General features: G+C 42.3%; 1 protein-coding gene across 1 annotated transcript in view; it reads left to right on the forward strand.

The window, feature by feature from the left end:
* Window positions 1-14,002, forward strand: part of DSTYK (dual serine/threonine and tyrosine protein kinase) — a 70,832-nt gene that overhangs the window by 15,814 nt on the left and 41,016 nt on the right. The window contains exon 2 of the mRNA XM_075910508.2: window positions 7,965-8,353. Coding sequence (XP_075766623.2) covers window positions 7,965-8,353 — 389 coding nt within the window. The remainder of the gene's footprint in view (window positions 1-7,964; window positions 8,354-14,002) is intronic.

Consider the following 14,002-nt stretch of genomic DNA (forward strand, 5'->3'; position numbering starts at 1 on the left):
GTAGAAATGACATTTTAGACAGCTTTGTTTGGGTACACACAAGATTTGAATTGAACGTTGGCCTTGAAGTTTAGTTGCTCTGTATCTGCAGGAATGTAAACTATGTGAGTTGACCAAGGAAAAATAAATTAATTATTTTATACCCTTTCCTGAAACTTGCCTCTGATGGCGAGTCTCAGTTAAGCTGACACATCAACAATGGATTAAGGCCCTCGTAATCTGCACTTACACATTATGTTCTGTGTTAGAGCAGGAAATTACTAGCAAGGCATGAATTAAAATCTACCTTTTTGTGAAGGTCCTTCAGGTTTTTGTCCTGAACTTCTACAATGTTCATTTTATTTGTGGGTAGTGAGGTTTTCTGCCCTTAGAGTTAGGGAATTTACCTTTCCTATCCCTAAAACCTGTTGCAAATACTGCATTGTAGCAATTCTCCCTTCTGGCCTTGGGCACCTTCCTCTACTTTCTGTTGGGGGCAGTTGCTAGAGAATGATCCGAGGGAACAGAGTATGCTATCTTTGTATTAGACGGTCTCTGGGCTGTCAAGCTTGTTCTAGCACAGGAAATAACTTTTTCCCCTTAATTCAATTTTGCAACAACTATTTCTAATTACAAACACTTGATGGGATTAAGAAGACAAGATTACATGTGTTGCCATAGAGCAGCAGACTTGGAATCTGCCCTCTGAGTTTTTTATTTCTGGCATTGAGGATTGGCGCAAGATATCAGCACGACGATTAAACTTGAAGTCCATGACAAGGGGGGTTGTGTGGCTTAATGGCTTGTGGGATATTCTGAGCCTTTGTTCAGTTTTAGAGCCTTTTAAAAATTAGAGTATGAGATGAAAGTCTGAGGTGCAAATCAAAACCATTATGTGAAGAGCTACTTGAAAAGGTGGTTTTTTATGCCATCTACTTCTCTTTGATCCAAAAGGCTTCCTGGATGTTGGAAGGGTTTATTTTGGTTAAGTGCACAGAGGTATGGTGGTGGGGTGGGAGTCCTCCCTTCCTATATTTAATCCAGCAATATACTGGAAATCTTGCATGCTTTTTGCCAGTGGGAAATGCAAACGCTAACATTTGCAAAATGTGGATGGTTTATAAAGCCTATGTGACCAGCTTTTTTTTAAGAATTGATTTGGGCAACAGAAGTCTGAGAAACTTGACCGAAATGTGCAGTGACTTTCCTCCAAATTTGCCTGTTTTTGTAGGGATTTTGTTCAATATAGCACCATCTTGTATGGAGTATTATAGACAGCATATCCCAGAATGCTTTACAGTTGCACAGAGGAGAAATGGAAAAGTAGACAGGAAAAAAATATCTGTAGGTTTAAAGAAATGTGGTTCATGACTGTTGTGCTCTGGGAACTTTAGGTGGGACTCTTTGTTCTATGCTCCACGCTGACTTTACACTTTTTTTTTTTTCCCAATTGAGGAATAAGCACTACAGACCTATGTCTAGGGTTGTTGAAGTCTGACTGCACTAGAATCTTGGCTTCTGTGTAAAACCTAGCCCATTTCTAGCTCTTGTGGGTATGAAAAAAGCTTGGCAATGTGACTAACGTGGAGGTTGGATGCCATATTGTGCTGCATCTTCCGCAGGGCCGTCCTTACCTATATGCAATTGTGTACGGCATCTGAAACCTTGGGACACCGCTGGGTCTTAAAGTCCACCCATCCGTCTCTTCCTATCCTTGTTCTGTGGCTTTGCTTCCTCCGGAGAAGATCTTGTTACCTAAATAGCTCTGGCAGGTTTTGTCACTTAGCAGAACATCGAACCTGTGAAGGGACCCATTTACCAACCCCAGGTATATACTGTCAGTTTCTGGATTTAGTTGACAAAACCTGAGTTAATTTCCTTTAAATATTTCATTAGTGTGTTGCTGAAGATTGTAACATCACATCTCTAAAAAATTGTCTTAATCCTGCCTTTACCAACCATTAGCACAAGGTAACCCCAAGATAAGGGAGGTCCTCAGGATTTAAGGACTCCTTCACCGTGCCATGGAGGGAAGACAAACATGCTTACTACTTTAAATGTATAGTGAAGCAAATCATCAGGTCTCTAAAATAATTGGTGCAAAACCTTGTGGAAGAATTAACAGGTGGGGTTTTTTTTTCCTTTTGAGTTTCAGTGCTCTTGTGAAATGTTGAATAACTGCCATATGATGTAAGAGGTTCCATGTATAAAAGTGTTTTCAGTCTCTTTTGTCAATAAAAGAGCATATGAGAGAGTTCTGGTCCATAAAACTTCTACAATAACATGTTCATTTGACCTAGATATGTGTAGAAATTTCAGCTACACTGGATTTAGTCTTTAGCTTGTAATGTTTTGAACACCATCTTTTATATAATGTACAAGATTTTGGAATGGGAGCAGATTCAGTCAAATGCTCCCCCGCAGTGGGTGGGCGAGGAAGTTTTATTTCTTATTTCATTTCAGCTAACAGGCCCTGTGCTTAGCAACAGAAGTAGAACATATATTCTTGAGCAATTGTTAGGCAAGATTCTAGCAGGAATATACGTATCACAACTGTTCCTTTGCATGATAGTAGACTTTTTTCTGTTGTGCTTTTTTTCCCTTCCAGTCTGGCCTTTTTAGCTCTTCCTGGCTGTTAGATCCATCTGTAACTCTGCACTTGTTTCAATCTAGCAGACATTGCTCTAATCTAGAGTAGATTGAATGATGGGGAAGTCAACAAGGCTCTGAGACCTTTTTAAGTACAAAGTCTAAGGCAACATTTAGTTTTAGTGACATTGACAGTAAAGCAGGAATCTGAAACCTGGCTAAGCAAATGACATGTTCTCTAGCTTTGGGGAAGTCTCCTAAACTTTCTGCACCTGTTTCCTGGTGGAGTTGGTTATCCCACCACTCAGATGAGGACGGACTGTGTCTTATTGGATAAATGGAGAAAGCACTGTATAATTGCTTATGGTACCTATCATTTATAGTGTTCAGTGTCCAAACCAGTGGTGGGTGACCTATAACCCATCAGGGTTGTATGTATGGTCCATGAGACATGTCGTTTACTGCTGCCCATGTACAGGGTTGCTAGGTTGCACTTGTTTCTGTCCCCATAGTTAGTGTGTGTGTGTGTGTGTGTTTGTGTTTTTTAATAATCTACTGGTATTACCAAAGTGACACATGTGAAGCAAGGGCACATGAAGTGAGATGTATGTCGATTGCATACAACATTGGCTGTAGGAGCCATGTGCTCTCTCTGCACCCAGTCAAATCGCTAATGTGATAATTACTAATATGAATTGATGAAATTTCTCTCTGATCTTGGATGTTGCCTTCTTTGCTACCGAGATATCAACAGTCCACTAGCTTAATGTGAAGGCTAAAGAGGTATCATGCTTTTGAAATGACTAATGATTCCTTAACGTTGAAAAACTGTTGTCCCTTGTATGGTTTTTTTGTTATTGGGCAATAAAGCATACTGTAACCTGTATAGACAAGGCTGCATCTTATCTGGTGGCTTTGGCTGTCCCAGAAGCCTAATTACCTGGAAAGACACGGCACACCTGGAAGTGGGCAATAAATTAAAGCCATGAAAGCAGAGCTCTTATGAGTCCATTAGATTCTGATATTACATCAGAGAAAGCCAGTCAGTGAGATGAATTTGTGTCTAGATCATTACATCTGTTGCCCAGTATTTCTTTTTGGAGTCTACATTGTGTGGTCCTATGTGGGTCTCTAATACAAACACCACCAGTCAGTCTGCATGCAGGCAAAGGATGGTGATAGTGATAGGCAGATGAAGGCACTTCTTGAGACCGTAATACTTCAAACAGTTTTTCTAACCTATGTTTGGCTTTTTATGTTATCATTGCCCTTCATTAGTGAGCTGCTATGTCTCAGAGGAGTAGCCATATTAGTCTGTAACTTTAAAAAAGAGTAGTCCTGTAGAACGTTAAGGCACATCTACACAGCAGGGCTAAAGCTGAAATAAGCTACGCAACTTGAGCTATATCAGTTGTGTAGCTTATGTCAAAAGAGCTTATTTCTAACCAAAAAAACCCCAAAACCCCTTTATCATGAGCTTTTGTGGGCAAATCTCACTTGTTGCTGTGAGCCAAGAAACTTGTAATTTTCATCCTTTCACTGACAATCCCAGGCCATTGGGAATTTAACTGTGAAGCACTCCAATCAGGATGGCTGGCAAGATAACGTAGAACTCAAGGGGGAGTATTCACTCTGAATCTGCTCGGGTTTCTAGAAATAGGTGATGAAGTTATCTTGTAATTGGATGACTATCCATCCATTGTTCATTTAAAAAAAAAAAAAAACCTCTCCGGTCCCCTTATATATTGACCTATTAAGAAATCCAGAATAACTTGGAGAATCTCTAATTATAAGAAGCTACTTCAGCTTTGAAAGGTTGTTTCTTTGCCATTCCTTCCCCCAAATTCACTTATATTCAAAATCCACTTAGTTCAATGGCTCAGCTTGGTGCATGTTGTCATACGACACTACTTACTAGGGTGAATGAAGTTCCTCCTTCATTGCTAGCGAGTCTTGTGCATTCCATTAATTTCCATGTGAAGACTCACTTAGATTAGAAAGGATAGAGATACAATTTAGAGACATCAGTACGTTTTGTCTTTTTGATGCATTCACAGGATGAGGGTAGAGTAGAAGAACTCTGTTTTGCAATCAAAATTGCCTTGGTGTCCTGCACAGCTCGGAGGCATTACACTCTGTAGTTACTGTCCATGCAGCATGCTGTGCAGAAATGATCTTAGTAAAGGGTCATTGAGAATTTTGAGACTTATTTCCTACATCTTTATTCTTGCTATCACTTTTTTACTTTTACAGCATGAAAAAGCACATTCCTGTGAAGGGTCTTTCCCCCTTAATTGCAGGATCCCAGTTAAATTTGCCTCCGCTTTTGAAAACTTGTTGCATGGATCTTTTTTTCTTGTGTCTCAGATCTTGGCTTGTAGCTTCTGACCACCTTTTTAGCTACTCATCTCTTCGCTGTTTGTGTGCACTGTTGATGCAAGACTCTTCACATATGCAGATCTCATTTACCTAGAAGCTTCCTTTGTATGAATCTCTTCAAATCTATCTGAAACATGTGGCCAGATTCTGGGCTAGTTTCAATCACTGTTGCTCTTTAGAACACAATGGAACTATTCTGCTTTACCCAGATGAGTCTGGCTCCACATAATAATAATAATAATAATTTTATTTTTTGTTGGATTTTAGTTTTAACTAATGACCCTTAAGCCGCACTTCATAGCACACACAGTTTTGTCAGTTTCTTACAGACCAGCAATTCAACAGTGATTTTGATGGCACAGATTAAAGTTCAAGTTAAAGCATACATAGTGTTAAAAATCAACATTACGTGGTAAGCGATTTACTGATTTTTGCATGATGTGACCGTGTTCTCTGTTCACTCAACTTCCAGTGTTGAAACAAAAGGCCCGTGGAAAAGGAGTGAAGAAATAAGGATCAGGAAGGGTACGTCTACACTTGCTCCCTAGTTGGGACTTGGGATGCAAATGCAGACGAGCAAAGTAGCTAATGAAGCTGGGATTTAAATATCCCGTGCTCCATTAGCATGATCTCGCTGGCATGCTAGTTCGAATCACAGCTGATTCGAACCAGGAAGTGCGTGCCGGGATGTGTTAGTTTGAACCAAAGCCCTTGGTTCGAACTAACATTACTCCTCAAAAAAATTTAAATCCTGGCTTCATTAGCTACTTTGCTCGTCTGCATTTGCATCCCTAGTCTGAACTAGGGAGCAAGTGTAGACGTACCCTAAGTATCTGGCTACTCCAAGACTACAATGTGGACCTTCTTCCCACTCCCCAACTCAACTCTTGTGATTTATTTATTCAGCTTGGCATTCCCATCTTACCTCCCCTCTCCCTTCCTCAGCCATTTACATGTGGTGGGGGTGAGGGTGGCAGTCAGTGAAAGTCATCCCTGTTTGTATCAGAGAGGTAGCCGTGTTATTCTGAATCTGCATAAACAACAAGAAGTCTTGTGGCACTTTATAGACTAACAGATTTATTGGAGCATAATCTTTCGTGAGCAAAGACCTACTTTATCAGTTGTCAAACTAAATAGGGATACAATCTCAGTGCTTCTCACTCTTTGATAATGCAACATTTGACTTTGGCAGCAGTAAAGAGAAAGAGGCTCTTGCTTACTCTGCATTCTGTCTTATCTAGATGGTGTAAAAGCATTTAATTTCCTTATTTTTGTAGTGTACCAAATCTAGCCATGGGGGAGGCTTTCAAGTGGCATTGCCTGGATCTTTAGAAATGGTCAGTTGTCCTGTAAAATCTTGGCTCATTGGACACGTGAATGAGCCTGTTGGACTTGTAATCCTCTTGGATGTCTTACACAGTCCGGTTACTAGAGTATGTGGGGCTGGAGGGGACTTAAACCACCGGGTTGGGGGGGGGTGGGGGGTGTGCGCACGCATTCCATTGAAATGGAACCTCAGGCTTGGAGTGTTTTGCAAAATGCTTAATTGTGTTCTTAACTGTCACTCCATCTTGTTTTGAAGCCCAAGGTGAAGCATTATTCTAGCACCCTACAGTATGGTACACTACCAGCAGTAAGTATATGTGCCCCTTATTTCAACCTTCCTGGTTTCCTTCTCTCTGCTTGTAATAGAGCCAGGAGTGACATTTAACTTGCTGAGGAAAGACCATTTAAAAACTTACTTTTGTGTGGAGAATATCTGGGAGCGGGGGGGGTTTTTCTTCTAGTACTTGCTGTAACAAACTATCAGTTGCTTTGCTCTGAACTCTTCTTTGGAGGTTTAGAACACATCTTAAGGATACTATGGAATAGGCTGATCTGTGAATCACACGTGCTGGGCCAGGGTGAGGGAATATATTGTATGCAGGTTGAAAATAGAAAGAATTTTTAAGTCTGGTGGTCTAGCGGTTAAAATAGGGTACCAAGTGCAGGCCCGTATGCAGGAGTTGCAGTGAGGGGGTGCTTTTTTTGTAAAGATGGGCCACAAGTCTGAATGCACCCCTGTGGTCCCCCAGATAAAGGGGGAAATCAGCCCCAGCCTTCCCCTGGCTGGTCAGAGCATTGGAGAGGAGGGAGGCTCAGGCAGTGCGCTGTTCCTCAATGGTTATTATCCAGGATGGGTAGGAATGGTGTCCCTAGCCTCTGTTTGTCTGGAAATGGATGACAGGAGAGGGATCACATGATGACCTGTTGTGTTCCCTCCCTCTGGGGCATCTGATACTGGTCACTGTTGACCGACAAGATACTGGGCTAGATGGACCTTTGGTCTGACCCCATGGTCTCCCTTTCCCTGGCTGGCTGGAGCATGATCACTTGGGGACTTTGGGGAGAGTGCTTTTGCACCCCCTCTTCAAGTATGGGCCTGAAGTGCCACATCTTGGTTAAATGACTTCCTCTTAGGGCCATTATCCAGCCTGCGAAATCAAGGTGCTTAGCCCAGGGAGGCTAAGATTTGTTTAGTTTCTCTACCAAGCTCCTGTAGAAGCACAAAAATAAAGTTACAAACATCATCTGATGTTTCACATTGTGTCATTCAACCGCCTCCCCATCCACTATCCAGGCTAGCCTGGATCTTGTCAAAATGTTAACTCTTAAGTTGGAATTGACTTTGTATTCAGTTTGGTTTAGTAAATACAGAAATAGAGAGGAGAACCTTTCTAACTAGACCCTGTGTGGCCCAAAAATAAAGTCTTAAGTGCAATGGACATCTGTTGTTGGTATGAATTCAATTCAAAATCTGGCTGAAAATAGTTTGAAGGTGCAAATATGGGAATACTTTGTTATTAAACATGAGTGTCTGCCTGGGTCTCTGCTTTGCTCCTTACAGGGCATTCCCCTTTGTGAAAGGAATGCTGTGCTGATGTATAGATATGGAACTGTAGGGCACAAATTCATAGGGCTGCCTATTGCATATGTTAACCAGCATTCCTAATGCAATCTCTTTGTTTGACTTCTAGGGCAATTGATTTCCATTTCCTTCCCCCGCCATGAGGAGGAGTACCTCCAGCTGACAGTGAACTGGCACCCATGCCTTCTAATCTTTGGTCAGAACTGCAATGCCAAATGCCAATTGCTAAACATGCTTTTGGGTGAAAAGCTGCTACCAACCACCAAAATAAGCAGCGAGGAGAACTGTAAGAGGCGGCGGATCCGCTTCACACATGGGACACAAACACGGATTAGTTTGGCACTACCTGGGCAGTATGAACTGGTGCACATGTTGGCAGCCCATCAAGGGCAATGGGATACAATACCAGAGGAGGACTTGGAAATCCATGGGGACAATGAGGATCCAGCACACCAGATAGCAGAGCTGGAGGTGACGCTGCCGTACTTGCTACTAAAGGTACTGATTAGCGACACATGTGGGGTTAGCATTTGTACCTGTTGTATTTAGGCTTATTCAAAGATAAACTTTATTGTATGTGAATATGTAAAACAATGCAAAGGAAGCTGGAAGAGGCACAAATTGTATTGAGTGCATAATTAGCCTATAAGGGGCCACTGTGGCTTTGCAGTTTATGTGTAGGAAGAGCCATATGGCTTTTTCTACATTTAAAAGGCAGAGCCGCAGCTCTACTGCTCCTCTTTCTCCCCTGCCCTCTCTCCCCACCACAGACACAGTGCTGTGGGGAGCCAGCTCCTGGTTCTCCAGCACCACCCCCTGCTGCCTTTGATATAGAGGCAGCAAACGGCAGGGGGAAGGGAGGACGGGCGGAGGGAAGGGAAATGCAAGTAGTTGAGTTGACTACTCGATGAGCGTAGGCTTCTTTGGTAGTTGACTAATTGACTACTCTTTTAAATCCCTACCCCAGAGAAGCCTGGAAGTGCTGTGGTGATTTAACAGAGGGCAAATGGATACATGTGTTTATTGCTCTAGCCACAGATAAAACACTCAGGCCATGTCTTTGCTCTGGAGAAGATCAACACTACCACAATCAATCTCCTGGAGATCGATTAACTAGACCAAGTAAAGACCTGCTAAATAGAATTCAGAGGGTACCCCCATTGGCGGCTGGTACTCCTGCTCCTGCGAGGAGTAAGGGAAGCTGATGAGTGTTTGCTCCAGTCAGCCTCTTTCTGTGGGGACAGCAGAGAGCTGCTAATCAAAGTACATTAATTCCAGCTATGAAATTCAACCTTCCCCTTTAGTGTAGACCTGGCCTTAGTTATTATTGCTACCCAGATGCACCTTAAGGACTGCAGCGCCCCCCCCCCCCCAATACCTTCAGAATCTGCCTCCTATCCAGAATGACTGACCTGAGAACAGATGTGTCTCCTCTAAGTATGCCTTGCTGCATTCTGCTCATGTCAGCCCTGTGGGTATAGTCTTAGCATTCCACATGCCAGCTCTGGGATAGGGCAGGTCTATACTACTGTGGTAAATCGATGCAATTTACCCAACCTCACTCATATGCTTAAAGGAACTGAAGTTGATGTTGTTAGATCCTCTTACCGTGGTGGCTACACTGGGCTCTGTGGGTGGGAGAATGTCTCTCGTTTGTTTTTGTGTTCCCCAGGTGGCATAAGGGGGGGGGGGGGGAAGTGGCGTACACCAAGTGATAGTGCTCTCCCATCACTTTAGCATGTCTTCAATTGGGGTTTGAAAAAGGGTTTTAAAGTAACTGTTAAAAATCCTAGGCTGCGTCTAGACTGGCAAGTTTTTCCACAAAAGCAGCTGCTTTTGCGGAAAAACTTGCCAGCTGTTTACACTGGCCGCTTGAATTTCCACAAGAACACTGACTTCCTACTGTCTGAAATCAGTGCTTCTTGCGGAAATACTATGCTGCTTCCATTGGGACAAAAGGGCCAGTGTAGACAGCTCAGATTTGTTTTGCGCAAAAAAGCCCCGATCGCGAAAATGGCGATCGGGGCTTTTTTGTGGAAAAGCACGTCAAGATTGGCATGGATGCTTTTCTGCAAAAAGTGCTTTTGCAGAAACGCATCCGTGCCAGTCTAGACGCTCTTTTCCGCAAATGCTTTTAACAGAAAACTTTTGCGTTTAAAAGCATTTGTGGAAAATCATGCCAGTCTAGACGTAGCCCTAGTGGTTACATGTGCTGCAGGCTGTGCAGTATCCACCTTCTACAGCAGAGCTCACAGCGTGGGATGGCAGCCGGCTCCTGAGAACGGGTCTGGCAAGGCAGAAAGAGTTAATTGCAACCAATAAGCTGAGGTTTATCAGTTAAACTCTTTCATCCATAGTCTTCACCAGATTCTCCAAATCCGCTCTTGCTGCATGGATTTGTAACCGTACCAAGCTACTTTGAAATGAAGAAATCCTTCTATATTCTGCAAAGACTGAGTACCTTTCACTCCCAGACAGCATTGTGAGTTGAGAATTATTGGCACATCCCAGGTTCAGACTTGGTAATTGAGTGCCATACAAGTTAATCCTTTTTTAGATTATAACCACCAGGAACAGGGTGTCTACATTCCAAGTTTTGTCACAGCCATGCTGTGATCTTGGGCGAGTTGTGTAACTTCTCAAAATTTCCTCATCTATAAAATAAAGGTAATGCATTCTTATTGCTTCTCTATCTTGTACAGGTGGGCAACGTAGGCTAGTGAGTGGGCTGCATAAATGGCCCTACTTCATCTCAGTGGGCCACAAGATTGTTGTAACCAAAGTAGTCTCCCAGGATAGGGTGGTTTTGTTAACTGCACCTGTGTATCTAGTATTTGCCGGCTGTGCCGATTGAACCATAGTAGCGCTTGGGATGCAAAGGGAGCGCATGGCTGTTACAGTCAATGTTGTGTGCACTCAACATGCACCTGACTTGCTTTACATACGTGTCACTTTAGTAATGGTGGTGGTGGGGAAAACTTTGTAAATTAAAACCAGCGGAATCTGGCAACCTTGAGCATGGGCAACTGTAAATAAAATGTCCTCTGGACCACGCGCAGAACCTTGATGGGCTGCAAGTGGCCCACAGGTTGCCTGTTACTGATGTGGAGGCTCCACAAATATCTAACTTGTTTTCAAAGAAGGAGACTCATTTACAGTAGCTTGCATTCAAAGCATTTGCAGTATATTCACACTCCACATAGACCATAACATGAAGACTAGCGAACATTTACATTAGGAAATAGATCGTATTCTGAGTACATAGAAATTATCCTGTTTTTCAGATTAGTGAGATTATCGACTTATTTCTTTGTTCTGTACATGTATACTATCAATAGCTCATTGAAAGAAAATACTAACAAGGCTGGGGGTACGGAATTTCAAGTTACAACGTACAGTGTATAAACCAGCCTTCAGCTAAAGAGTAAATCAGCCCATGAACGGTGAGTGTTTACTTCTGTGACTTTATCCATCGGTGGTGTGTGTTCATATTGGAAAAAGCCTTTTATACTGGATCTTTTGGGCATGTGGTAATGTAATATCCAGTGAAGTTAAGCTTAAATGTTTAGTTTTAAGTTGAAATATTTTACTCACTTATTTGGTTAAATTTTTATATAGATCTGAGCATGGTGCAGCTTGCAACTCCTGCAAATTTCTCATGCAAGTGACAAAGATCTCTTTGTTTGAGCTCTGGTCATATTTGGGGCAAGTTAGATGAAAACAGCCACTCAGATGAACTTGAAAAGGGATGGCAAAGTAAGGAGACCATTTTTAGTGGAAGATGGACTGGGAAGGGTTACTTGCTAGCCTGAATTTGGGCTGGAGGCTTCTTTTTGAAGATGAAATTTCATTAGACTAAAAGCAAGGAAGATCAAACGTCTAAGAGTGTGTATTTAATACACTGCAACAGTGTGATCCTTTCTTAATGTAGATAAGGATCAGTTGAATAGGGATAGCTTTCTCTGTCAAATCATCTGGTCCTGGTCAGGGCCAGCCTTAGGGGAAAATGGTGCCTTGTTCCCCACTGTCTTCACCCTGTGCTTAATTTTTAGTGAGAGGGGCTGTGTTGCTGACTGGGTGCTTTACCACCACTGAGGTCTGAAGCCAGCATGCTAGAGAACTGCTAAGTGACAGTATGACGCATTTAATTGTCACTTTATGTGATTTGGGCAACAAAAAGTTGAAAACTCTCTACAGATCTTTCTACACATTGTAAAAGATGCAGAACTTGTAGAACTTGTCTTAAATCTGCTCTACCTGGTTGCATACAATGTTGTCAGAAAGGATCATTTAGAGATCAGCTTTCCTTCTTGCTGGTCTGTTTGGGCAGACTTAATATTTTTGAACAAGCAGATATGATACTACTTTTACCTGTTTGATTTTTGTAGGGAAATTTTCCTAATTTTTTAGGGGGGAAAAATGAGGAGATAAATGATTTGAAAGAGAAGCATGCTCTTCTGCTTGCTCTAATAAAACAGGGCAGACATGGCATAATCTACTACAGGAATTTCCACTCTCCAAAGCTGTGGATTTGGCGTTGCAAGAGATTAAGGTTTAAACAGTCACAACAACCAGTCAAAGGGAATACAGCATGCAAAGCTTCATGAAGGTTCTATTGTTATATTTGTGTAACTTTTTATATTGGCTAAAATATATAAAGTGCAGGACCATAGCATGGGGGTATACATTTTGATCTTTGACTTGCATTGTCTACTATTAAGCAGTCTTTACAAAAGTAATAATTAGATTAAGCTAATCAAAATTGGATTCCAGTGCTGCTTCAGAAGAAATTACCTGTATTGGGAATTAATTTGTAGGGAAATAATTCCTGTGCAAACACATGCCTTTTAGCTTTAATAACATTATAAATCTTTAAAGTCTGTCTTAGAATGTTTTCTTGCAGACTCTTAAATCTCCCTCCACACCTGGTGTGTATGTGTATATAGCCAACAAGAGTCTGCCATCTATGACTTTACTTTAGGATACAAGGACTATATGGTAGAACATAAAATTATTCTTTGTTCCTCATGGCAGCAGCAAAACATAAACACATTTGCAGACAAATCAACACAAATGTAGCCCTGCTCCAAAACTCTGAAATGCTGAGCTGCAGCAGGTGCCAAGGACTGATGCTTCAACCTGCATGAGTGCACTGGGATTAAGTATATAAATAAGGACTCCTGGCAGATGAAAGGCTTCGAGACCTAATCTTTGGCTTCCAGGAATAAAATGAGGGGAAGGAGACAACTCAGGCAGGTGGGAGCTGGTTGAAGCATTCTTGTGCTAGTGTAGAAAACCATGAAGAGATGATAGTTGCTGATGAAATGGAGTGATTTCAGGTATTTAATCTGAGAGGCATGTCTGAAATTTATAAATTACACTAACAGTAATAATAATCTCTCCATTCTGCTATTGCACCCTCTTCTCCCCTAACTCCTTCTGTACTCTTAGGGAAATGGGCCTGAATACATGGAGTTCCTGGTGTTGCTGGTCACTGTCCCCTCCCCTAACTCCTAGGAGATATTTGGAGATGCACTTGCAGGGGGCCAGCAGTAACGCCAGGTACTCTATGCATCACTGCTCACCTCTACCCGCAACAGGGAGGAAGCAGGGAGAAATTTGGGCATCCCACCATGTGTTTCTCTTAGTTTACAAGGTAAGTAATGCCCCTCCTCCTAACTCTGCCAGTGTGTGGCGCGCCACACTGTCATTCACTGCTCTGGGGGGTTGCCTGCCCACTGGCAGCATGCACCTCTGTACTGGTTAGTAGTCCATGTCCCTGGCCCTGCCTTGGAGCTTTCTGAAATTCTTCCGTCCTTGCTCTAGCTTCAGTGGGCATGTTCAGCAGAGAAGCTGATTAGCACACCACATTGAGCAGAGGTCAGTAACACCGTGGTAAAATGCCCGCAGGTGATAAACAGTTGTGCAGGCACATTATTAAAGCAATAAGAGGATTTAAGCACACTCTTAATATAGTCATAAGCCCAAATCTGCAATTCTGTAGTATGGCTCTTGACAAGAAATTCCTGCTTGCTTTGATTAGAGCAGTGTTTCCCAATTTTATTTGGCCACGGAAACCTTTTAAATGTGAAAGAATTTTGCAGAACCCCTAATAAGTCTTGTATATGGAGCTGAAAAAGTAGACCA

This window comes from Pelodiscus sinensis, chromosome 27 (assembly GCF_052426305.1).
Source record: "Pelodiscus sinensis isolate ZL-2025 chromosome 27, ASM5242630v1, whole genome shotgun sequence".
Lineage (NCBI taxonomy): Eukaryota > Metazoa > Chordata > Testudines > Trionychidae > Pelodiscus > Pelodiscus sinensis.